Source organism: Homalodisca vitripennis, chromosome 2 (genome assembly GCF_021130785.1).
Source record: "Homalodisca vitripennis isolate AUS2020 chromosome 2, UT_GWSS_2.1, whole genome shotgun sequence".
Lineage (NCBI taxonomy): Eukaryota > Metazoa > Arthropoda > Insecta > Hemiptera > Cicadellidae > Homalodisca > Homalodisca vitripennis.
Genome location: NC_060208.1, coordinates 53,213,270 through 53,240,568, shown reverse-complemented (window position 1 = coordinate 53,240,568; position 27,299 = coordinate 53,213,270). Strand labels below are relative to the sequence as shown.

The 27,299-nt window shown below is 31.4% G+C and overlaps 1 protein-coding gene across 3 annotated transcripts; it reads left to right on the top strand.

Moving 5' to 3' along the window:
* The first annotated feature begins 2,232 nt into the window (after positions 1-2,232).
* Positions 2,233-26,758, top strand: LOC124353946 (RNA-binding protein lark-like). Of its 3 annotated transcripts, none has more exons than XM_046804023.1 (8): positions 2,233-2,370; positions 8,960-9,356; positions 11,097-11,236; positions 13,041-13,085; positions 15,034-15,139; positions 17,915-18,162; positions 18,993-19,037; positions 26,128-26,757. In XM_046804023.1, exons 2-8 carry the CDS (start codon positions 8,976-8,978, stop codon positions 26,264-26,266), a joined length of 1,104 nt encoding a protein of 367 aa, XP_046659979.1. In that variant the 5' UTR covers positions 2,233-2,370; positions 8,960-8,975; the 3' UTR covers positions 26,267-26,757. The 3 variants fall into 3 exon arrangements, with proteins under 3 accessions (XP_046659979.1, XP_046659981.1, XP_046659980.1); XM_046804025.1 differs by lacking the exon at positions 26,128-26,757 and adding an exon at positions 23,964-24,363; XM_046804024.1 differs by lacking the exon at positions 13,041-13,085 and having other exon boundaries at positions 26,128-26,758.
* The last annotated feature ends 541 nt before the right edge of the window (positions 26,759-27,299 follow it).

The following is a 27,299-nucleotide window of genomic DNA, read 5'->3' as shown; positions in this document are numbered from 1 at the left end:
AGCCAGTCTATTCCTGGTAGGCTATTCTAGTTTTCTTGTTTTAGTAGTGCTGTCCATCCCGCATAGGTCAATATGGACATCATTCCAAGGGCTTATCTAGCAGAGTTTAATGCCGCAAACCGCACTCAAAAAGATTGATCCAGTACGAAATGGCGGCTGTTCAAATGTTTTATTTAAAAAATATGTTTACTTACCGAATGTTTTCAGAGTAAATGTTCGGCTGCCTCTCGTGAAAGTAGTCATTAAATAAATGGCATGCTTCCTCGTGTGATCGTCTGTTATTTCCCCAACCAACCATCATAAGAAGTGTTATACGTTCACGTTCGTCAAGCGACATAGTGTAGTTGAAGAACTACAAGCAATACGACAAACTCTTTTGTACTAAAGCGCACTGATAGAAAGGATGGACAGCACTACTAAAACAAGAAAACTAGAATAGCCTACTATGAGTAGACTGGCTAATAGGAAAGTCCTAACTGCGACCCAAAGATAACAGATTTCTAATTCTTACTGTTATCAGGTTTTCCCCGTTATCAATATATTAGGACCAAATTTGTAACCCTTGAAGATAACTAACGTCATAATTCACTTCTGTACAACTGACAAGCATAATGTAGTAGTTAGCTGCAGTATTCGTTTGGTTGCAGTTTTGTTTTACTGGGGTTATGGCTACTAATAAAATGTAACCAAGTAAAACCTTTGAACAGCCGCCATTTTGTACTGGATCAATCTTTTTGAGTGCGGTTTGCGGCATTAAACTCTGATACATAAGTCCTTTAAAATGATGTGCATATTGACCTATGCTCCTATTTAAGATTTCCTTCCGACTCCTTGCGGGACGTCCCCATGATATTACAGAAAACTCATAGTTCCTTCAAAAAGTAGATTTTTAAGTGTAGTATTGATGTACCAAATCTTGTTGATTTATCTGTTATCGTTCAGAAAATATTATACCCGTGCAGGACTTTATGTACACCCTGTATACCGTATACACTTACAAAGAATATATGAAAAGCAATTCGGAAACATAAAGAACATATATTCTTATAATGACAGATAATACATCTATTGACATTCCTCAGCATAGGTCAGTCGTCACTGTAAATCTGTTTAAACTTACTGCAATTAATTTTTAAATATGATGTTTATAATTACTATTTTTATATATTCCATATTGGTATTTATTTACAATACCGTGACCATGAAAAATGGACTTTTTTTCATGGGTTGGGCATTTATAGCCAAGTGTTATTATCACAGGTGCATATAAACTGGGGGGAAAGTATATCATTGTATTATATTGATGCCTTTCGGGCATTATTGCATTAAAGATGGAAAATAACCGACAAAATTTTGTCGAACAACACTTGAAGGGTTAAGGATCAGGGGCATCACGTGATCTGGGATTCGACTTTTGCAAGCTCGAGTTAATTTTTTTTCTAAAAGAGCAAGCAGTGCGCAGCACTGCGCAGCGGGCAGGCATCGTTGACAGGATTAACGTCATCATTTCAGTAAAATTGCCAGAGGTACTGTCAAAAACAGAGTTTTCAGAGGATTTCAAAAAATCGTAACTCCTTTGATTTTCGTTGCCGACGAATTTTTTCTTCACTATTGTTTTCAGGAAAAATTGTAGTTTTCAGGAAAAAAAAATGAACATACCTTTCCATGGTCACGATTTTGTAAATTGATACCTCCATATTAAATCATACATGCAAATTTCTCGATACCATAACATTTTATAACTTGTTTAAACTATTATCAGGCGATGTCCACACTTTCCTGTTGTTAGTATTTTATTATTTCTATCAAATGTATTTCGATTTTAATCATGTACTCGTTCGTATTAGACATTTTAATTTAAATATATTGTCATGGCGATGCCTATTTCTGTACGATCAGTGACAAATAAAGTTCTTCGATACCTTTTGAACGCTAACATCAAAATAAATTATTGTAATTGTAGAAAAAATAACGACAGAATTCAACATTTTGAATCAGTAATTCGATTCTTTTTATTTGTTAAATACGGTAACGGAAGCAAACACAAAAACAACGACATTCTTTATCAATATTGGAGAAGGGTTTTGCTCTCGCTTAGTACAAAACCTACATATAATGTAAGAAAAGTTATTTGAGTATGTAGCCTATATTTGTATAAACACTTTTTTATATGGTAAACATTATCACTAGATTCTGTCTACTTGTGTTCTTCTTGTAACTTCCGCTTGGATCCACCAGCAGGCAGCAGCTAATTGGCTACGGCACGGCATACCAAACCAAACTAAACCTTTCCACTTCCTTCCATATTTCGTGGCTTCTGATTCACATTCTTCCTGTCGCCATTTTTCGGCGTTATCCGTAGCGTCTTTGGTAAGTGAATAGGCTTTAATATTTTTATTATTTTGTATTTAAGCTACATAGATAAATAAATCACAACGTTAACATCCTTAATTCGCGTAGATAGATTATAATAAGCTTATATTTTTTGTAGACAATAGGCGTGGGCATCTTATAACGATTAGGCTATTGTCATTCAGTGAGGTGAAATCGGTTGGATGCAGTTTTATTTGTTCAAGATTCAAAACTTTATAATAATTAAATAACATAGGTTAGTTTTAATGAGTTTTGGATGTACGTTTTTGGTTTTTGTGTCATTCTAATAGTCAAGTACAGTATATTATGGGTTTTGTCTATAGTCTATTTATCCAACTAGGTTAGCCTTAGAATAGCCCAACATGGAAGTAAGAGTCAAATTTATTACCCTGGGTTGTGAAGCTGCTGGTAGCTTATAAATACTTGTTTAGTAGCTTAAATCTTTTGACGAAGTTTATTTCAAGGATGGATTTCCTACTAACCATGTAACTAGGAGTGGGTACTCTCTAAGGGGGGACAACCTGACAGTGTAATGAACTGGGTGAGTAATTGTGAAGTTAACGGCTGGATCAGCAAAATATTAACATATTGCAATTTTCCCTCTGAATGAAACAATTGAAACAATGTATGGTTTCAAAGGGTGGAAATGACAAATAACAAAGTTATAGGACATTAAAACTGGAATTACTTTTCTTGTACGGAGTAATATATTCATTGCTCACGTGCGTCACATGGTCTTTTAAGTCAACTTTCGAGTAGGGTACGATAAGCAGACCTGATTTTTTATATCGAAGAATGTAATCATCGCGATACCTAAATTAATATTCGCATCTCAAATCCTAGGCTATCAATCGATATAAAATATCTATAGTTCACAATAACAATCATATGTTTTAAATTAAAGTATGAATCTAATATTTACAGTGATCAAACAAATTATTATATAATAAAAATTTGTAAAACTGAAGACGACCATATTTGCTCCTCTCACAGTTAAGTTAGTTTCTTTCCCACAAATTTCACATAATGGGTTTTTCCGCTCGAGTCCAACTTGTTGAAGTCATGAAAAACATGTCTTATCATCTTCCAAAGCAATGTCGCATAGTTTTATAAAATTGACTCATTTTAAATAATCAAATGTTAATAAAATTGAAATATTACATTAAGAGAATTACATGAAAGTGTTTACAGCTATTGATATAGATTATTTAATTAATCGTTAAAATAATTAATTAGTATCGATTGATTATATCGATGGCTATGGTTAAGTAATATCGTTTGCCAATTTCGATATAAAAAACTGGGTCCGCTTATCATACCCTACCCCAACTTTCTATTGGTTGCCGGTGTAGTTAGCTATTATGTCACCTTTGAATTTGTAAAAAAACGATGTTGAAATCAGGGGAATTTGACCCAAATAAAAGACGGTTTTTTTTCATTTACTCAGAAGAACAAAAGTTCCATAGCAGTGTGACACAAGTGCCTCCGGCCTTCAGCATAGGCTAGTACCTATATCTCTAAAAAATAAAATTCTTGATGGTCAATCACGAATGCCTCCGGCAATTACTGTTTTGTAGGAAATTCAACTTAAAATGACGAACAAATAGCCTACTGTATATTTTAACTAACCATAACTTCCTACTTACTACCTTGCAAGAAAAGAAGTTCAACTTTTAATGTTTTAAAATTTATTATATCATTTTTCCCTAAATCTATATATTGTCAAGTTCAGTAGGATGATATCAATAGGTTTATCCTGCAGCTGGCTTTAAGGGATTATTGACTCATTAAGTACATTTTTAAGTAGCACTAAGTCATTAATTATGTTGGAATATGATCTCTCACAGCAAGTCTATTTTTTAATTTGAAGCAAAACGTGCAAAAATTTAAAGATAAAGATCCAAGCTTTCATATTTTACCATAAAACATTCTACATTACCTTTTTCGAATAAAACATTTTAACTTATCCTGTATCTTGAAAAATAAATGATCAGTGATTAAAATAAATAAAACCCTTTCAAAATCGCAAAAAGTGCCTGCCATTTTGGGAAAAATGATTGTCAGTTCCAGAGTTAATAAACGTGAATATGGTTTCCAGATAGATAAAAATAAATTTGTAATTAAAGTATTGCATACAAATTAAATTAAACTTTGAACAAACCAATAAATAGTGTAAAAAAAACAAACAAATTTAATAAATAAGCTAAACTAACATAACCATAACTTTTTATGTACGTACTAAGTATTCACTTATCACGTCTTAACTTCTGATCACATAAAAATAGCTTTTCGTGATTTAAGGGGACTGGGATATCCCTATACTTACAATTTTAATTTGTTAACTTTATGTACCTATTTCTAAGTAACCATAAATGATATACAGTACTTACTCTTTGTTTTATTTTGAAGATAGTACTATTCTAATCAAATTAAGTAGAAATTTGTTATATTTATGTATTTTTTAACCCCTTAAGGGTTTCTTTTTTTCAACCTAACCGATCCAAAAATGCTTTTTTTTTTTAAATGTATAATATTGTTGGGCTTAGGCTCTTAAATATCTCTAAAAGTCTCAAAACCACAAAAAATTTATTTTAAACTAAATAAATAGAGTTTTACATACGTGTGTTCATTTTTTGAAGAATTCCAGCATCTTGGCCCAGAGTACGGCTGAGTGATTTTGTAGTAACCCTTTTGGAAACTAATAATACATTTGCAATGTATATATACACTTTATACACTATATACATGGGCTCACTCCAATTAAAAGTTCTTCTGAGTGTGGTAAGCCTGGAAGCACGGCACCACATACAACCCGACTCCCCCCCAAGCACACTGGTAGCGGGATTCCTTGCGAACTTGTCGTTTCGCGCACACAGCACATTTTTTCATGGCATTTTGCCTTTTCTCATTTGATGGTACCAAATCAGGGAAGTGGCGTTCAATCAACCGAAGAGTGTCAGCTTCATTTGATGGCCTGCCCTTTTTCACTTTCCGCTGATCATCTAGGTGATGGTACACAATTTGTTTGACAAGTTTTTCCTAAACTGAAGGGAAATCATTTTTCCACCAAGCTTTTGATGAAGAACGTGTGCATTGAATATACATATTCAATAGATGGCGGAATTCCTTCTTATACCAGACTTTCTGCCTTTTCCTTTCAAGTGGATAGGCAGAAAGCATCTGATCAACACGATCTACTCCACCCATAAGTTTGTTGTAGTCGTCAACAATAGAGGGTACTATTGCCGGTTTTCCTTTCCTTCTCACTTCTGTGTACGAAACTTCATGCCACGTAGACAACAGGCTAACCTCTCTCACTCTAGCAGGAATTCTAGGAACTACGGCGAGCTAGCGGGACAAACAACGAGAAAACATGAATTACTTATAACCGCGCGTACACGTGACAGCGGTACTTTTTCTGCACTTGGCTCTTGACGCGTACACGCGACAAAAACTCTTTAAGGGGTTAAATTATTTATAATTTTTTTATAAAATGCTTCATATTTAATAAAAAATGTCCAAAACACTAATAGGAACAAAACAAACAAAAAATTATATTGATATCTCCTATAGTTCTCGAAAAAAAGGCACATGAGTAGTAAAAAACAAGTTTTTTCTGGAATTTAAAAATTTAACAATATGGAAAGCAGCAGTTTTCATTACCTTAGTATATTCCTGCAACATAAGCTGATTGATCTGGGTCACCCTATGCTTCATTATCATCCTCCAACTTCCTTTTGGCCAACTGCCGCTTCTGACGACACTTTATTTGGATTTCTTCCATCGCTTTTTCAGCTTCCGCAATTCGTTTTTCATCAATAGCTTTCATGACTTTTTGTACAGTTACTTCCAGGATTTATTCCCAATCCTTCTAATAGTCTACATCTTATTATGTTCCCATTGTTCTTCATACACATTTAATTGAAGGGTAGATCTTATCACAAAGTTGGATTTCGGTATTCTGGTCCAGACTACACTGTTCAGGCTCTCGCAAGGGTTTTGGGTTCCACCATGGAGACTCATTTTTCTTTCAACAGTTCGGGATTCAAGAGGTCTCTGAATATTGATTTTATGTGATCCATAACAACTGTGGGGAAGTGTGTGTGATCATCATGGTTGTACTGTTTATTGCTATTTTTAAAATGTTGGGGATGAATTGTCAGACTTTGCTTAGCGTAGCTGAGAAGTTCATGAAAATGCTCATGCATGTTATTACTAAAGTGTCAATAACTTTTTTAATATTACTCAGATAATCATAATTTTTACATATAAATAAACAGGAAAATACACAGATAATGTAAAAAACAAAAATTGAAAATTTTCACCCTTAGGGTCATTCCAGTCCCCTTAAACATAACATGATCATACAACAAACTTATAATTCGCATTCTGAATAAAAAAAAACACAATAACAATTCAAAAGAATAAACTAATTTTCTAATATTTAAACTGGTCACATCATCTGCAATTAAACATTTAAATAATTTTCAAAACTAATTATGTGTGATAGAATTAATGTGATTCTATAAATGTCATCGAAGATGCTGTCAAAGGTACTACAAGAGCTTATTGATGTTACTTAACTAAGGTGTTCTAGGGGTGTATAGTTGCAGCATGGCGGTATTGATGGAGATATAAATTCATGATTTGATCTTTTAGTGCTGCTGTAGCATCTTGATTTATATGAGCATGTTTGTTGTCTGGATACAATTTTTTTTCGTGTAAGTAAATTGCTCCAAAGTATTTTACTGCATTTTACATGTTTTAATGCTCCTTAGTAAATAGTTGCAAATAAATACTGTTATACATCATTATTAGCTCACACATTTTTTTATGGAATGCCTCGTATTAATTTTTGTTGTAACCCTAAATCTAGTTTTTTTGTTATTGTGTGTTTTTCAACATTGCTGCCAGTACGGTGGTATACGGTTTGCAGCGTGTGTGCGGGCAGTGTGGGAATTGTACTTAAATTTACTGTATTTGGGAAACATGCGGGACATGTACAGGAATTTTGAGCAAAATGCTAAAAAGTTAAAAATAAACGAAGTATGCCAAACGCTGATTTTTGTTGGTGATAAAGTTCAAGGATATTGGACAGTCCTATCTTTGTGAAGGAGAGGGTAGAGGGTTGTGCATGGCAATAGGCTGCCCCATAGAAGAAGAGTGTTGTGAGATTAGTTTTCAGTTAAGTAAATTTGCCACCAGTGAGTGTCGGGCATCCCACACCAGTGAATCAGTTGAGACCGATCATAGTAAGGAAAAGTTGCGAATTTTAATGAGGGTTTCAGGTAAATTGCAATATGTCAAAGACAAATTTTGAAATTTCAAGAAAGATTGAGGTCTGAAAATCGATTGACGGGATTTGACAATAGAATCTGGAGAGACTCACTGTGTCATTAATTATCGGCTGAAAGTCAGTATACGAATTATCCATTAAAAAATGATTTTGCCATATTTTGTGTTTGACAAATCGTAAAAAGATGATTTTATCAATGAATAGTCTGTTTTTTAAATCGTATTTTGCTTATAGTTAGTATTAGATTTATGTTCGTAGATCGCTGCAAGTCTGCTACGGATCTACCCGGATGATTAACATTACGTAAATCACTGGTCACGAAAATGTGACTTAAATTTGTGTATGAATAACCGTAGATAACTGATCTAATCAACATATTATCCTAATTCAGTAAACCATATTTTGCTTGTAGATCTGTAATATTGTACATGCATCGCCGCGATTCTGCTGCGTATATTTGTGGACGACAGTGATCGGCAGTACACACAGTACCTGTCACTAAGACGTGTTCATTGTTGTACCTTGTATATGATAAAGTCAGGGAATTTGTTCAATCCAACACCCTGTTGGAGTCTAGTTTGTAGTGGTTTATAGCAGTCATTGGTTGCCATTATTTGTTATTACCTTTGAAAGGTACAAACAACTCGTGTTTCTTTTACTACTATAACTAGCTCTTCTATTTTAATTTATGGAATATAATACATTTGCTATATTGTATTTATGCTAGTAAAATGTGTTACAGGACAGTTCATTTACTTCTCAAATCCCTCACTTATTCAAAATAAATTAATATTGACACAAATAGTCTAATTGTGACATAATGTTTAAGCCTAAATACTTTTTTTTACATCAAAATTAGGTACAACATTTATAATAAAAAAAAAAACATTTTAATGTATCAGATATATTTTTAAGGCAGTGACTAAACATTATACAGCCTTGGAATAAACTTGCAAGGACTACAATTTTTTGTTCGATCATTCTGGAATTTTCAAGATATGTACTACTTGAAAAATGCAGGAATTGTACAGGAATTTCCTGAGTGAAGTTTGCTGGACAGCCTGTGGTAGTAAATCGTGTCCTCATAAATAGTACATGTGATTTAATTTGATCGTTCAATTTTCCAATGTAAATTTGTATTTTGTGTGTGGCATTTCTAAATTAACTATTATAACCAATTTAAGCAGGTTTTATTGCATTTTTTACAAATTAGATTTGGTGTTGTGGTGATGCAATTAATTTTCTCAATGAATTTATTCGTAATAGTTATATGTTTATTTCTGTTTCTAGGATATAAGAATTCAAGATGCCAGGTTTCAGCAGCGTTGGAACCTTTAAAATCTTTGTCGGCAACTTGGCAGAGAAGACAGTCTCTGCCGATATCAAGCCCTTGTTCGAGAAGTATGGAAAGGTGGTAGAATGCGATGTGGTGAAGGACTTTGGCTTTGTACACATGGAAAACGAAGAGTCTGGACGGGATGCTATACAGAATCTGAATGGCTATCTTGTTCATGGGTCGGCCATGAAAGTAGAGGCAGCCACTAGTCGCAAGGGACCAAACACACCAACCACGAAGATATTTGTGGGGAATCTCTCTGATAATACACGAGCACCACAGGTTCGGCTCCTCTTCGCCAAGTATGGCACTGTTGTCGAATGTGACATTGTCCGCAATTATGGCTTTGTGGTGAGTAACCTAACCTAACTGTATTCACTTTATTTTCTTTTTAACCCATTGCGGATCGTGAAAACAGCGCGCGCGCGGGCCTTAGAGTACGAATTAATCCGTATTACAACGCAGCACCCGCAGTGGTTGCACGCCTACCTGCCTGCTTAGCGCGCTCGCTAATTATACATGTTTTGTTTGTTTATGTTGTTATTTATGTTATATAAACATTATACAGATCATATTAAACAAGTATATTATACTAAAAAAATGTAAAAATACAGGTACATAACATTTTTACTAACGTTTTTTGCGTGTTGTAGCTGCTTGATATAGGACGGATCAAATGTTTTACACTATAAAAAAATGTTGTAATAAAAACTGTCACTTCAAGAAACAACTAATCTAATATTTACACTGTATTGAGACTGTCTTTTGTCTTAGTAGTGGATTTTAGTGTGATAGCCCGCTCGTCACTGTCAACATTAGTATCCGCGTAATTATGAAAACGTGGACAAATACGCGTGATAGAACCGTCTCCATCCTCAATAACACTATCGATATCACTTTCATCACTTCCAATTTCTAATAATAGTCTATCTAATTCAGATGATCGTAAATTGTCACCCATTTTATTTACGTACACGCACACGAGGCAAAGGAAAATCGAACGCCACGACTGTACGCCTTAGACAAACTATTTGTCGCAAATAATAACGTTATTGACCGATAACGAGGGGAGTATTTGTGGACGAGTACCAGAGATAAGATAGGAAGTCAGTCCAGGAAAACAGACTATAAATATCTCCGAGGCATATAACAGCGATAAGCGTTCAAAACAAATGAGTCATCCGTACCACGTCATCCACGTGAGGGTCACGTCATTGTGCTTTTGGTCCACGCCTCGCTTCGCGTCACCCTCACGTCGTTGATCCGCAATGGGTTAACAACTTTTTGGTCCAATTTGTTTGTGAACATAATGTTGCATGTTTCTCACCCATTATATTTGTGTTAGTGAAAAATGTAAAATGTATTTAAAAAAGATTTTTAATACAAAAGTTTAATAATAGGATTTAAATAGTTAGCATTACTGTAACCATTTATTTTGAGTTTTAATTGAAGAAAAGATTAAATGAATGCCATAAGTAACTGTTGAAACAAATTTATGTTTAAACAAGTAGTCAATAGCAGTATGATATTAAAATTGATCATGACCTACTGCAATCAGATAATGACAGGAATTTTATGATTAGATTTTCCAATGTTTAATGGTATTTAACAAAGGATAGAAAAAGGTTAGAATTTATGTTTTAAATCACAGGTTTTTTATGCTTAGGTTTGCTCTTTTTTAAAGTTAATTAAAACCTTAACCTTTTTTTAATTGTGAAAAGTAAAATTATGAATTAGATTTTTTGAGTAAGAATAAACTTTAACACTTGAAAATTTACATCACTAAAAAGACCAACATTAGCTTTATAATTTTGAGCAGTATTTGGTTAGAAATCTCAAACCGTTTCCTATAGTAAAAATTATCAAATTATTTCACAAAAAAATTATAATAAAAATTTTTAAGCTTTTATATGTATTTTTATTAAAAAATTCTTTGCAGTTTTTACAGTGTTAAAAATATTTATTTTGGGATTAATGAATTTTGTTGTTTATAATATTGTAATGCATTAAAAAAAACTGACCTTTATGAGAATTGTAAATTTGAGTCTTGTTACACAACTGGTACTTGATATGGTGGTTGTCGTGTTATAGCACATTGATTGTCCGGACGTGAACAAGATGGTGGAGGAGCTGAATGGCTCTATGGTGGATGGACAGCCAATGAAGGTTCAGATATCTACCAGCAAGGTGCGCCAGCGGCCAGGAATGGGCAATCCTGAACAGTGCTACAGGTAGGCCTCGGACTTTGACATGTTAAAAGACAAGTTTAATCAATTATATGGGAAACACAAATGTGGTGGATTTGCATAAGGCTTATGCCCATTCCTTTTGTTAAGTCTGTCTTGTTAAGTTAAGTAATTATGTGTTCTCTATAGTTAAATAATTTTATGGTATGTTTATGTAGTAGGTAATATGACTATTTCACCAAACTGAAGACAATTTTCAATAATTTGAAATATAGTACATAAAACCAAAATTTCCACATAAAATTATGTAATAAAATATCACTTTATAGACATCACTTTATTATAAATGGAATGCTACAATAAAAAACAATTAGTAAAAATTGAGTTCTGATTATCTAGACGAAGTAGTCTATATACGTATAAGTTGTATCTGATTCTTCAAACCTTACCACAAAAATTGAGTTCTGATTATCTAGACGAAGTAGTCTATATACGGATAAGTTGTATCTGATTCTTCAAACCTTACGACAAAAATTGGACTTGTATAAACTGTCTTTTTATTGAAAAAAGGTTATGATTAAACATTTTCAGATTCAGTTTCGTTTAATTTGAAAATGTTTATAATTACGACTACATTATAATTAACTTTTAAAGTACTTAAGTATTTATTTTAAGTTTAGAGACTTAAAAAATTTCGTAACTGCCGTAGTTAATTTCATTTTCTGTTTCTTGGTTTAAGATAAAATTAACAAAAACATGTTCAAAAAGTTTACTGATACTGATGGCTGCATGCTGTACCACATTTCATCAAATTAAACGACAATAAAAGAATAGCACTGGTTATTAATTTATTTTGGCACTTTATGCATTCCAGTTTGCTTCCTGATGGTAATAAAATCAATAAATTTACGCATTCCTACACATTCACAACACTAGTGGCTTGTTTGTAATGTACATAATAAACTACTTTAAGACAATATGGATATCACCATAAAATGCCACATTTTAAAGGTAAACATATTTTACATGTCCCTAAGATCAGGGCAATTTATTTTAGTGGACATATATGAGAGCCCAAATTGTTTATGCATTATATTTTTTGTAAATTTGTATAATACTGAAGAACCAATAGTCTGATATTGGCATGATACTGTTTGGTCAGTCTGAAACCCAACAGTTTGCATCACATTGCAGGCTGATATATGCCTTGTGAAGTTGCACAATTATTCAATAAAAACAAATGTTGCTTAGTTGCAATAATAATCTGAATAAAGTGAGAAATGCTTGCGGTACTATAAGCTATACATTCTCATTTTTAAGTAAAGGAGTCTTAAATGTGTTTTGGATTATCTACCTTTTAAAATTTTATAATCAATGACTTTAAATATGTGTTTTATTGTTTAATTTAAAGTACACAAAATGGAATTCTCAGACATTGTTGAATTTACATGGTTTGGAAAGTATACAATATATATAGTATATTAGAGTTTTGTATTTGAAAATAAGAATATAATGAGAAGATCATTCTATATGCTTATTTCAGACAGCTTTATTTGTTAGTTATCAAGTTAGTAAATAAGATTTTGAAAGATATGTTTAATACTTTTTTGAGTTCGACCTGAGGTTAAAAATAATTGTGAAATTCTAGTCTATTAAAATGTTGTATTCCAGTAAAATTAAAAAATCAACTGAGATATTTTATAACGTTGGATTCAGTTTCTTTTCGTGTCCTATATAGTGAAATCGTTATAAATGGCATTGCTGTGGTATGAGAGGGATAACACCTGGGTGGAGGAGGAAAGCAACAAATAGCAAACTTGACGAAACTAACGTGTGTCGTGTTGAACAGGTGCGGCCGCGGAGGTCATTGGTCCAAGGAGTGTCCCAAAACCGGGTAAGCGTTACGAATTTGAACTCATGCTTCAAACGGTAATTGCAAGTTTTATGCCCCGTTTCACGCATTGAGAGTGATTTTGCGGTTTGAGCTTTAAGGTTGTGTTAATTTATTATAGTGATTGGTAGCAATGGTGTACCTAAGGTACTATATTTCTGCCGTAGGTTACTTTAATCTTACTGATATAGTTTTTGTTACTTAAGTAACCAATTTTTGAGCTTGTTTACAGACCATCCCATGGTTACAAGGCTTATTTCAACGGTTTTTTTTATATTTTAATAGCACAAACAAAACCTTAATTATTTCAGTAATTAAAAACTGTGTATATTGATACAAGATATGCATATTTGAAATACAATAATGTGAGCCTCAAGATAAATATAGTTTTAAAGATACAGTGAGAATAGCAACTTAAAAAAAATGCAATATAACTTAGAAAGTATTAAGTAATTACAATAAAAAAAGAACTAACAATTATTAAAATAATTTAGCTCTAGTAACAATTCAAATTGAAACCTTACTTTGGAAATTCTAGCTGACTGGTAATTTGAATTCTTTCACATATTTGCAGATAATAGTCATCATTGTTTTCTTTGCTCAGAAGCCTTGTGAAATAAACAGAGTAACATTGACTTAACTATTTTATAACAATGGATTAATCCAACAATACAAAATAACCCTTGTATTGTATACTGTACATAAGGGTAAATTTGTCTCTCTTTGTTTCTCACTAGTTTAAAACTGTAAGTAGTGTTATTTCCCAAAATCGAAATTGTTAAAGAATTAGGTGTTTCGTGGATGATTTACAGCCGTTTTGGTAGAGGAATCCATCAGAAGATGAAGGCATGGATTTGCTACTACGTATCTGGACCCAACAGAACAGTTTAAATAATGGGTTACCAGATAGGAATATGTGACAAAATTGGCAAATGTTTCTGCAATTGAAAAGGGTACAAAACGTTTCTTCCGGAGGAAAGGAATAACTTTTTATCACAATCGGGTATTGCGTTTTATATCTAACGTAACATTAATGAGAATATTGTATGGCAACCATAGTCTAGAAAATAATTAATTATAATAAGATTTTATTGATATATATTTATACATTAAGAGTGGGCCCTAATACGTGCCTCTTTATATAAAACATTAGGCGTTTTAGTGATTTGTCCGAAAATTGTTAGCAAAGTAATATTACACTATTAGTAGATCCATAATACTACTACGCAAAAATCTATTGTTTTCACTCAGTGCTGTGTGCTTGTATGTGTTATTCAATAATGTAAACACTACTGGGCCGATTGTACTGAAATTTTACATGAGCATTATTAGGGCACCTGGTTAACATATAGACCTATTCCTATTTTGAAAACCCTCTGGGCTTCAACCCACTGGGTCTTGAAAACTCCCTTTTGACTAAATCAGCAGATAGTAAATGTGTTTAATTCACCTGTAAATTTCAAGAAATACACCTTTTCAGTATTCAATTTTCTCAAACCACTTCCTGTCTCTGATCATAAAAATGGCTGGCAAAAGTTAAATTTGAAAAAGGATGAAATTCCAAAATGAAAACGTACTCTTAAAATAATATAAATTATAGATTTTCAATTTGAAGTCTTAGTGCAAACTAACTAAAAATATAGAAAAGCAAGTTTTACAAGTGAGTTTGTTTGGCTCTGTATTCACACAGTGTATGCGCTAATAACCTTGAAACGCAACAGTGTTTCTATCTATCTGATTTTCATAGTCTTATGGAATTCTTCTTGTAACTCATCTCAATTAATATTTAGATTTCCTCAAAGGTCGAACTCTAAGTCTTGCATAATTTTAAAAGTCAATGTTTAGGTTTTATTTTGTACAATTTATTGAATGACAGAGTTTCTATAGCAGTGATTAGGTGTAATTTAGTTGTTTATCCTTCCAATCCAAGCATGAAATATTTATTTTTTAGAATGGGCCCAGATCGTTTCCGCGGGAGGATGTTTGGACGGGACCCATACCCTCCACCACCACCCCCACCATTTCTCAGAGACAGAATGACTGGTGGATTTGGAAAGGTGAGAAATTAAGGTGTCTTAGAAATCTTCTGGGCACTTCGAAAGGGATGCCAACTCTGGTGATGTTTTGGGGACCAACATTATTGTAAAACTATGGGTTAAAAATGTCTTTTTACACTCTTATTTTTGCATGAAAATACGTAAATCACAAATAATTTTAGTTACATAATAAATTTTGTTTGGCTGGTTGCATTTTGAGGATGTCATTTAAAACCAAAAATTAAAGTAGTATTTTCAGAAATGCCAAAATTTTGACTATTATTAAATTTTAGTGTTAAAATATGAATCAAAATTATATGAATAAAAATTTTTATTTCATTATAAAATACTTGGTCAATGCTGTTAAATATTCTTTAAGTAATGCACATTAACCCTGCAACTGGCTTTAAACGATTATCAACGCATTAACTACAGTTTCAAAATGGCACTAAGCTATTTTCAACGCATTAACTATGTCGTAATATGGTCTCTCTCAGCAAGTCTATTTTTACTTTGTTCGAAGTAAAACTTATGTAAATCTAAAGATAAAGATCCAAGGTTTCACATTATATCATAAAATGTTCTATAGTTACGTTATATCTTTCATTAGAAAATTCTAAACTTGGATATTCATATTTCCGATTGCCATTTGTTTTCATAATTTCCGAACACGCTAAAATTGCTGTATGTTTGTCAAAATTCCCTATTGCGAGTATACGTTCAACACGATCGTAAGTGTCGTCATTGAAAACAGTGTATTCTTGGCTTTCAGAAACATGTCTTCAGTAGCCAGTAGGAAAATAAATGTTTATAAAATAAGTGTTTGAAAAGCTTGTAAAATCCCAAAATGCCTAATGTTTCGAAAATAGCTTCATTAAATTTTTTTTTTTTACTTTATCGATGTCTGAAAATAGTGAAAATTATATCAAAACAAAGAAGAAGAACTGTTATAAGCAACAGTATCGTCAACTATGACTATGAACTAGTATTTTATTTTTATTCTGTTGGCACAATCACCGACTCAGCAGCCAGTCAGCCAGTGGAGAAGAACAATGCATCGCTTGGTTGCCATGTTGATTTCTCTATTGTTATTGTCATTGCCGGTATTAGTGTATTGTTTGATATTTATTTGGATATTTTAGACTTTTCATTATTCAGTTTGTATAAATAAAAAGTTTGTTACTGTCTCTTTTTTTTTAAATGTAGAGGTTAGGTTAGTGAATTGGTTGGATTGTTGTGAAATCGCTTGTTTTATAAAAAAAAAAATAATAAAGATAAAAATAGATTGCTGTACATTTTTGTAAACTTCAATAAATTTAGTATTCAAATAAATAATTTTTGGATGAAAGAAATTGTTATCAAAAAACGTTAGGTATTTATTTCACAATTTTGACTTTTGTAAAAATTATAAAAAAGTTTGTTGCCATAGAAAAATATCTTATACAATGTAAACTTCAATAAATATCATATTTTTCTCTTCTACACATATATTTATTTGTTAGAAAAAAAATATTTGTTCATCCAATAGATTCCAAAGTGTCACAGTGGTATACATAATAAATAGTGTTATACAACATTGTTTTAAGTTTTGTAGTTTTTATAGATATATTATTCAAAAGTACCAATAAACTTCTTTCACCCAAATATTTTTTTGTAATATGTAATTCAGATATATAAGCAAACTTTTGTATAATTTAGATCTATTAAAAAAATTTCATATTACCTGAGGGGGTGCTATACATTTGAGAAAAATGTATTTACTAATATTTTTATGTTAATCAGTAATTTAAAAAAAACTACATTGAATTGATTCAATATTTAATAATTTTTTTTGTAAACTACATTTATTTCTAAAGACATTGATGTTTTTAAAATGTTTGTATTTTAACAAATAGATGAGCAGTGATTAAAATACAAAACCCTTACAAAATCACCAAAAAGTGCCTGCAATTTTGAGAATAATTATGGCCAGTTTCAGGGTTAACTGTTATCTACTAATATATAGAACGCAATAAAAGTAATACATAAGCTGATATTGAGTTGTCAAGAGGACGTTAAACCATAGAACCAGTCATAATACTTATGAACCCTGGAATATTATTAGTTTGATGAACAAAACAAGTTAAACATTAACTGGACATGTTCCTATTTTGCAAAGAATTCACTAGAGAGTGAATTTAGTAAAGAAAGAATAATAAATGATTTAAAGTACAAAAGCTATTAATTTAAATTCATTAGAAAGATGCCTACCGTCGATATATTTCACATATAAATATTATAACGAAATTTTATTTTAAGAACCATTTGGATTTTAGAAAGTGAGTTGTGTTTGGAGACAAAAAGTTCTCTGCAGTTTTTTCTTTGTTTAAAAACAGTAAAAAAGTTGTATTACTGTTATTTTTTAGTAATATAGGTTTTGTGGGCACAATTATAAACCATTGATAATTTTAAACCTAGTAAGTTTTAATCCCCCTAGAGGGGATCGTAAAATTTGAACCACTGTACTGTAAAGGTTATAAAAATGAGGATTAAACCCTATTTTTCTAATGTCTCGTATTATTTTTATTACATCTATGATGGTTATAATAATTCTGTTCTTTTTTCTTGCATATAATTGTTTAAATGTCTTAATTGATTTAAATGTTTTTGAAAGATAACTGTAACGTTTTTGTTTAATTAACAGTGAAAGGTTCTTTATTTATTTATTTATTTATTTTTTAAATTACTATAAGGTTTTAATCTGGTTTTGTGTATAATCAAGTAGCCTTATTATAGTAACCAACTTTTGTGTTCCAGGACAGCTACTATGACCGTTATTATGACCGCCCAGCTGGACGGTTCGATGACAGAGATTCATTTGACAGGAGATTACCCCCTCTGCCTCCTCGTGATCTGGGTCCCCGTCGGGACTTTCCTCCTCCTATTCCTCCGCGAGACCCCTTGCCTCCCCTCAGCATGAGAGGCCCTCCCGCCCCAATGCGTGACTCCTTCGAGAGGTCCATGTTCAGCCGACGCTCACCTCCCCCGCCTTCTGCAAGATTTAGGTGAGTGTTCGTCCATTTGGAGATTTCCTGTATTTGTACTTGTTTTGGTCTATATGTCATCAAGTTCTCTTAAAGTGACATCTTTATTTTCATACATTAATCACAAAATAATTAAGAACTATTATTTCCAAGTACAGAAAATTGAACATTGTTCCAAATAATATGTAAATAAATCCAATAGTGTAATAAAAGAATCAGTTTTCCTTATATTTATGCTTGAATATAAAATTATACTTGATCAATCATGCAAGTTGCTTTTTATTTATAAATGAATAATTACTTCAAATTTTCAGGATAAGTTGAAAATAATTTTTACTTTCAAGATGAACTATAAATAATGCAAAATATATTTTACTAAACTTTTTTTAGATGTTATAATATAGAATATATTGTGTGTTTGTATTAGATTTATTTTCTGATAATAGATCTCACAAGTCAGGAAACAACACAAATTCTTACCTCTTGTTTTTTCTTGGGAGATGTTTTAGTAAAAATATTGAATAAATTCTAGTTTTTTACGATGAGCAGAATTTATTATGTCATATTTACTTTTGTTTCTATATATGAGGGGATCCCCTCCAAAACAAACACGACTACTTTTTATAAAAATAATAAGAAATTAAAACTATTGAAGCGGCAATTTGCAATTAATGTAAAAATAGAATGTCTTTCTATTTTAGTAATGATAAAATGAAATATCAATATCTTCCGTAGTTGGGTCAATAATTTTCTCTTCTGCAATAGTAACATAATTCCAAATTAGTCTATTTAACCTTTATTAAAAAATGTGAAGAACTAGAGTGACTAACAGACAATATCAATTGTTTTAGCCGGATGTACGAGGACTATGCTCGGGACTCCTACGATGACCGCAGGTAAGTAAGAGTGTAACATGTACTAACTGTTTGTTTACACTGCACTAGGCAGAGGTAGCTCAGAGCAATTTGAAAGAGGGTTGTCAGGTGATGGGTTAGTTGCTAATAGTTCAGAGAGGAACATTAGGTGACGGATGGAATCTTATCACAAATGCCAGTAGGGCCAAGGGTTTATTTAAGCAGTGACCTATCGCTGATGTAACAAACCAATTCGTGCCAGTAGAACTTAACAAGGTCTGCACAGGGCGGTTTCTAAAAGAGGAGTCACTGATGGATGTAATCTGTCATGGAATGCCAGAAGAACATTAGGTGGAATAGTCTGAAGTACTTTCAGACTTGTACTGCAGGTGGATGGAACCAGTTATGATGGGGATAGAATATTAGCCTGAGAATTATAAAATAGTTTCAGACAGTGGTAACACTGATGGATGCTAACTGCATGAATGCAATTATAATGTTAGCTAGGGATAGCCGGAAAAGTTTTAGAGTGTGGCATAGCTGATGAATGTACTCTGCCATGAATGCGAGTATGCGAATGTTCGTAGCCAGGAATAAGCCCAGAGTGGAGGAGCCTGGGACGGTCTCTGAGGGTGGTATTGTTAGTGGGTGTAGCACTCCATGAATGCCAGTATACTGTTAGCCAGGAATAGCTTGGGGCAGTTTCAGAGAGTGGCATTGTTGTTGGATGTGACCTTCCATGAATGCCAGTCCGCCAGGAATAGCCTGAGACGGTTTCAGAGAGTGGCATTTTTGTTGGATGTGACCTTCCATGAATGCCAGTCCACCAGGAATAGCCTGAGACGGTTTCAGAGAGTGGCATTGTTGTTGGATGTGACCTTCCATGAATGCCAGTCCGCCAGGTATAGCCTGAGACGGTTTCAGAGAGTGGCATTGTTGTTGGATGTGACCTTCCATGAATGCCAGTCCGCCAGGTATAGCCTGAGACGGTTTCAGAGAGTGGCATTGTTGTTGGATGTGACCTTCCATGAATGCCAGTCCACCAGAAATAACCTGGGACGGTTTCAGAGAGTGGCATTGTTGTTGGATGTGACCTTCCATGAATGACAGTCCACCAGGAATAACCTGGGACAGTTTCAGAGAGTGGCAATGTTGTTGGATATAACCTGTTATGAATGTTAATGTAATAATTGTATTACTTATGTGGCAGCCCAGGAACTTTACAAAGTATTGGTGATGGATACTTCTAGATTGTTGATAGACGTTTTCCAACTAAATTAAGCCTCTGAGTGTGGAACAAATACAAGCTAGAATATTAATTTAAATTAAAAATTTAATGTTGTTAAAAGTTACATCTTGTATTTATTAACTTCTACTTTTTGAAGACGTTTATATCCCAAATGCATTGATAAGTAAAGTGTATATCCCATGATTATGAAAATTTGAATTTTTATACTGCCAAGTTCATGTATTCTTGACATTATTCCTAAGCGTGGTTTTATATTTCTTAAATGAAATTATTGATTTTTAATAACTAAGTAAGGTATATTTGTAAATTAAAACATTTTCCCACAAAAAGAGCATCTTATTTTCTGTAATTCCTTACTTTCCAAAACCATCTATTGCAAGTCAATTTTTCTAATCATTGTGTACTCATTATAATAATTCTTGATTGTATTTTATCCACTCTCTTAATTATTTTTATCAGGTGGTCATTTAGTGTGTTTTGCTTCATGTTTTAACACCAAATCTGAAATGGTCTTAATTGGCAGACATTTTGTACAGTTATGCTTGCTTGTAAATATAATGTTTAAAATGTGTTTACTATACCAACTTGGTTGTATACCATGTGTATCAAAACTCCCTACACAAACTGAAGGATATTGTTTCTTCGGTGAAAAGAGTAAAAAAATCAATTACAACCAATGGTCTATCTCTTTCTGTTTAGCATATGTCTGCTTGTCAGTGTTTTTTCTTTTTTTTTGTAATAAAAAGAAGTTATATTTCAAAATCAATCAACCAGTTAAAATATAAATATATTATATAGGTTTTATATATATATATATATATATATATATATAAATATATATTGTTTTATATAATTATTGTATATATAATGTTAATTATATATAATATATAAAACAATATATATACAAATATAAAATCCTTAAGTTTTAATGTAAACAATTTTCTTTCAGTTTTGTGCAAAATTCAGAGATGCATAAGTTCATTAATTTTTTTTTTTAGATTAAAACATACTGTGAAATAAACATAATATTTTATATCACAGTACCATACCACTCACTGAATTCGTTTCTAATTCTTAATTGTCTGGATTCAGGTTTTGGATTGCTTCCAATGTTTTAATATTCTTAATAACAGTTTTATGGATTTAAACTCAATTTAAACTAAATACTCATATGTGTATTGGTTCCTATATATAGTCAGCTTTTAACCCCACTGATTTTCAGTAGTGAGAGGGGGAGGACTGAACCTGTGTAGAATTTCAGTTTTTCTGTCTTAACCAAATATCATTCATAGCAAGTAACACTCTTAAGAGAAAACCAATTAAAACTATGTTCATTTCTTAACTTGTCTTTGTCATATAATGATGAAGCCATTGCTAAATAGAGAAATATCCGTGTCTATTGTGCCTATTTTCATTATGACAGTCCCATAGGAGTGATTAGCTGTTTCTTTAATTTTTTGTTTTTCTAGTTATAAATCTTTCCCTTCTGAGTGTTTTAAAACCCTATAAGATACATATAGAAAAACCTGTTTCTTATCTTAAAAAAAGAGATAAAGAGAGAGAAAAATTGCCTGTTTTAGGGTTAAAATCGTTAATACAAAATTATTAGACTCTTAATCATTTTAAAGAAACCTTCACTAAATAATCTTAACTGTAAATTGATTATTTCATTTGCAGTATTTTTTACAGTAGATTATAATTTTTGTAATGTATTAAAAGTTTCTTTATAAATGAACGTTGTCTATGGTTTTAAATTTTCAATCTTGTCAGCTTGATTTTCTTAAATAAAATGTTTTGTTACATTCAAATCAAGTATTTAATATTAATAATACTTTTCATTACAATGTTTGCATTATTACAAATCTAGTTAGGATTTGGAAAATGAACTAGAGAATGTTTTATTATAAAAATAATGTAAAAAGTTTAAACTTTTATTTTATTTACTTATTTCATTCAAGTAATATTTCATCTACAATTAAATTACATTGTTTCACAGCAACAGTATCAAGAGATTAATTCAAAATATGGAGAACGTGTGTTGTGTATGGTTTTGATAAAAGTTTTTTTTTTTCATTAATATCAGTCTTGTAGTTTTAGTAAATATTATATTTTAAATGTTGAATTGTAATTTTTACATGGCCTATCATAGAATGATGACTAATAACCCATTTGCCTACTAGAGCTTTGTAACAAAATTACACACCTCACAGTTAACAATTTTCTCACAAGATTCCTTTATGTTTTCTACGAAATAATGCCAATAGAATCGTTTTACTTTTGAGTTTGGCAATACTGCTGTTAGGCAACAACATAAACAGATTGGTTCATTGCTATCTGATTCAAGTAAAGTACTACTAAAGTAGAGCTTGATCTTGAAGCTTAATTGATCGAACACAACTACTAGTGTGTAAAACGCCGTTTTCATTTAGAAACTAACAAAAACTTTAATAAAAATAACAACATAGTATAAAATAACTAATATGATACTTTCTTAAGAAACATAATTAAAATAATTTATTAAAATAACTAAACAAAAAATATATTGTTTATACCAAATATATAATTTTCGTATTTAAATAAACATAAAGTACCAAAATTAACAGTGAGATTTTTAGTTTTATACGTTTTCATCATGAATATAGTTTAAGATAGATAACCTACATGTATTAAAACTCAAGTTTTATTTAAATTTAAAAAGCACAATTCAAGTAGTAACATAAATTGTTATAGTTGGATTTACTGTGCTGTTCAGAGGTTTTATAAATAACTAGTAGGCCAATGGGTTAATATTCTATAGCAAGATATTTGATTATTGTTAGCCAAGGAGTTTTTTTTATCATTTAACCTGTGAAAGACTTTATTGCAGTTTTATATGATTTAAGGCGAAAGGAAAGCAAAACTGAGGTTTAGCTTGGAAAGTAATGTTAAATATTTAAGTTAATTTTTCACATATTTTGAGAAGTGCTTTTCATTGTAACTTTTGTAAAACTTTAGGAGACATTTAATTATTTTATTTGCTGCAAATCTTTTAATAATAAATATTACACAAATAGTTTTAAAATAATTTGTTTAATGTATGTTAGCAATATTTGAAGGAAACATATTCTCAGTCTAATTAAAATTAAGTATAGATTTTTAATATTGTATAAGCCCATATTTTTGTAATTTAAAAAAGTTAATTGTCTGCTGATGCTGATTGAGGGTGTTCATTTGTAGAGTTTTGGTTAGTTTATGAAAAAAATGTTACACTTTAAAGTAGTGTTTCCGATGATGGACTAGTGATAATCACTGCAGGAAAACTTAATGTTTATAGTCAACATATGTTTTTATCTAACCTAAATTTGTACATAAAATACAAAATTGTGTTACAACTGTTGAGAGAAATACATTGACCTCTAATTAAAGTTTATTTATAGCATAATTAAAAATCTCAACTTAAAATTTATTGCTACTTAAAAGTGTTGTAGGTGTAACTTGGACACAAGTTATGTAAGTTTGTACAATAATTGATAGAACATTAAAACTATTGTCAGGGGGTATGAATTATTTATGTGGGTGAAGGTGACAAACTATGATTATTATCCAAAGTTGTTGCATTTATCAAATCAATCCCTAACATAACAAAGCCTGCTTATGCCTAGATGTAAGCTATTGATTAACCAGCATGTGATCTGATGATGTATGATATTTAGTAACGTTGTGACTGTATGTTGTGTCAGAGTTGGGCTGCGAGGGGCGTCACCGCGCCGTTACACGCCGTATTAACCAATTACTCGCTCGTCTCGCTCGCTCGGATAACGAATGGTGAGCGGTAAGAACGATCGGAGGATGCGTCTCGTCGCCGTACAACCTCATTATATTAAGTGATAACTGACGTTTCAGTGGTGACTTTACACCACGGTACCTCTTATTTTGTTCTCTTTTATTCTGTAGAAGATACTGTGTAATGTAGTTCTTTTTCGTACATTAAGTAAAGAAAGTCCGTGCGGCTTGCTGAAAATTGAAAGTCGTTCTCGGATAAGTGATGTATGTTTTTTAAGATCAATGTTTTTATATGTATTAACCGAGCAAATGCTTTTGCTTTCCACTGTCTGAACAAATAAATAAACCAACAGTGTACGGCATGTGTTTCAATAATGTACCTTATCGCCGGAAGATGTCGGTGTTTGATGCTATGTGACCGATACGAAGGACAAGAATTCAGCGTCGTTGACTAAGGTAGGACTTGCATTATTACAAAAGTACTGCCGCAAACCACGGTAAAGTACGTTCCTGCTTTTTATCAGCTTTCTTCAAAACTAACGAAGCCAATATTTTAATGCTCTGCGAATGACCTGAACAACTCGATTTTTAATCTTTCAAAATTAGCCGTTTCATACTTGTTATAAGGACCAAACTGAATTTTTTTTAACAGTTTATTTATGCTTTTATTTTAACTATCCCTTCAATTCACCTTTTGAAGTATCTGATGATTTTGTACAGATTTGTAAATAGTCCAGTTGTTTATATTTCAGTTCTTTATGTGGTTGTATTGTGTTAGTTATTAAGAGTTAAACATTTTTCCATTCATATTGGTAGTAGAAGAAAGTATCATAATTTGAATAAAGTTTATGCTTTTGGAAATTAACTTAAAGGTTTACAGGACTTTCAATATTTTCCATAAAAAATGTTAAAAAAAAAGGAACACACATTTTGGGGATTGGAATCAACATCTTCTTCAAGTGTCAAAAACTCATAAAAGGACACACTTGTGAGCTGTCAGCTGCACATCTGAGGCTCTGGTTTTAACATTGGGTTAAAGTTTAAAACTGTATTTTAAATAGGAATTTAACTCAAATCATTAAATGTTTCAGTATAGAAACTTACTCTTTAGCGTCGGCATTATAAATAAGAATTTATCTCAAATCATTAAATGTTTCGTATAGAAACTTAGACTTAGTGTCAGCATTATAAATAAGAATTTATCTCAAATCAATAAATGTTTCACTATAGAAACTTAGACTTTAGTGTCAAGTATTTGTTAAAAATATTACTATCTCTTAAACCATTGGTTTATCTGTTTATATTCAATATGGTTTCTTATGAGGAAAATGTATGAATGTAAATATAAACAATGAGTATTAATAATTAATCGTATTTTTCACAATTCATTAGGATTCAGACACTAAAAACTAAGTTATGTATCTGTGGATTGAAATTAATTTATATTTATAATGCAGTTTTTAACTTCAGCCCCATCTTAGAAGTGGAGCCTAAGATGTGTGAACTAGCATTTCCTCTTAACGTTAAAGCATACACCTAATTAACTTCATGCAAATGTTTTTTTAACCCTTTTAGTAAAATTGTTGTTATGACACCTGAAGAGGATAGATTCCAATCCTTGAAATATAGTATTCTTTTTTATGTTATGTAAATATGGCAAATGCCTTAACTTTGTTATCATTTTGAAGTATACAATGTCAATAACAAACTTTAAAATTAAAACTAATATCTATCTACAATATTAATTTAAATTGACTTCATCTAATTAAGAAACACAAAACATCAGCTTTCTACAGTTTGACTTTTTATGTTAAAGTATATAACATTAAATTAATTACTTTCTTAGAATTATACAAATATTAACTTTCAGCAATAGGGGTTCATTAAATGATTAAAATACTACCTTTTATACATCTAAGTATGATAATTGTTAGAATTCTGCAGTTTGACTTTATATGCTACAGCATGTAACATTAAATTAATTACTTATGATTCCAAAGATTTTTGCTATGTTTGGAAAAATGTTGGATATTTTCTTTATGATTATATTTTAAATTTCATTTTATTCACAATATAAATTAGAAATCCTCAACTCTTAGTATTATTTAATCTTTCATTTAGATCTTACTGGAAAACTGGTGATTTGGGAAAGGTTTATCAAGATAGTTCAAGCAGTTTAGTGTTAACAGTGCAAATACAGAAGCATACACTTTTCTTTTCAAGAAAATTCAACAATTATGATTTTATTACGACTTGGTAGAACTGTTATCAGTGAATTCATATGGTGTAAATACGTTTCATTCATAGTGTCCTAAATATTTAGTGTAATTATAATTTATTAATGGTATTTCTTCATTCTATTTACTAGTAAGTTATATAACCACGTTTTGTATTTTCTTTGAACATAAATATATTGTTTGTTTATATCCTTTAACATCTCATATATGTTGTGCAAAATTTATTCCTATAATAGATCATAGAGTTTATATCAAATGAGTAGAATAAATATTAGTGTAAATATTGGGGTTAAACTTCAAGTGAAAATTTGAATAAACTCACTGTAAATTAGTAACAACAAGTAACATCAAAACGACATTTTGCTGCTTGCTCTCTACAACCTGCAGGGATTTCTTCTAGACTTCTTTCTCTAACACATCACTTTCAACACCACCACACTTTTCTTTCAATTTTAAAGAATTTTTGTAGATTTGTACAATAAAAACTGTTAAAAAAATTGCATTTCTGTGACTAGAATTACCCTATTCCTATAATTTAAATAAAACTGTTTTATATATATATATATATATATATTTCAAACTTGATTCAAATAAACATTTCATATAATAATTCAGCATTAAATTTGTGTATTGTGTGAAGTTTTAGAGTTAAGCTCCATTTAAACTTTTACTAAACGCAACAGCGTCTCACTCACAGACTTGACTCCTGGAATATTGAGTTCATGTCTATCTGAATAGATCAAGAAATAGTTGTTGATGAGATGTTCAAAACAACAAAACTCTGATTTACCCAGCAACCATTTAGATGAAGAGGTGTTCTCATTGTCTCATCTAGTGCAGAGTTGAGTGCACTATGATGTTTTAGACTCCATCCCATGATGTTTTTGACTAGGATTTTTACAATACATAGCAATTAAACGAGCAATCCTTGATTGTTTTTTAGATTCATTCTTCCTTTGTCCTTCCGAATTATTACTTATTTTGAAGTGTTTAGTGAACTAGATACACATCAAATTTAAGAAATTAACATGCAGTTGTAATCAAAATGAATTGAGG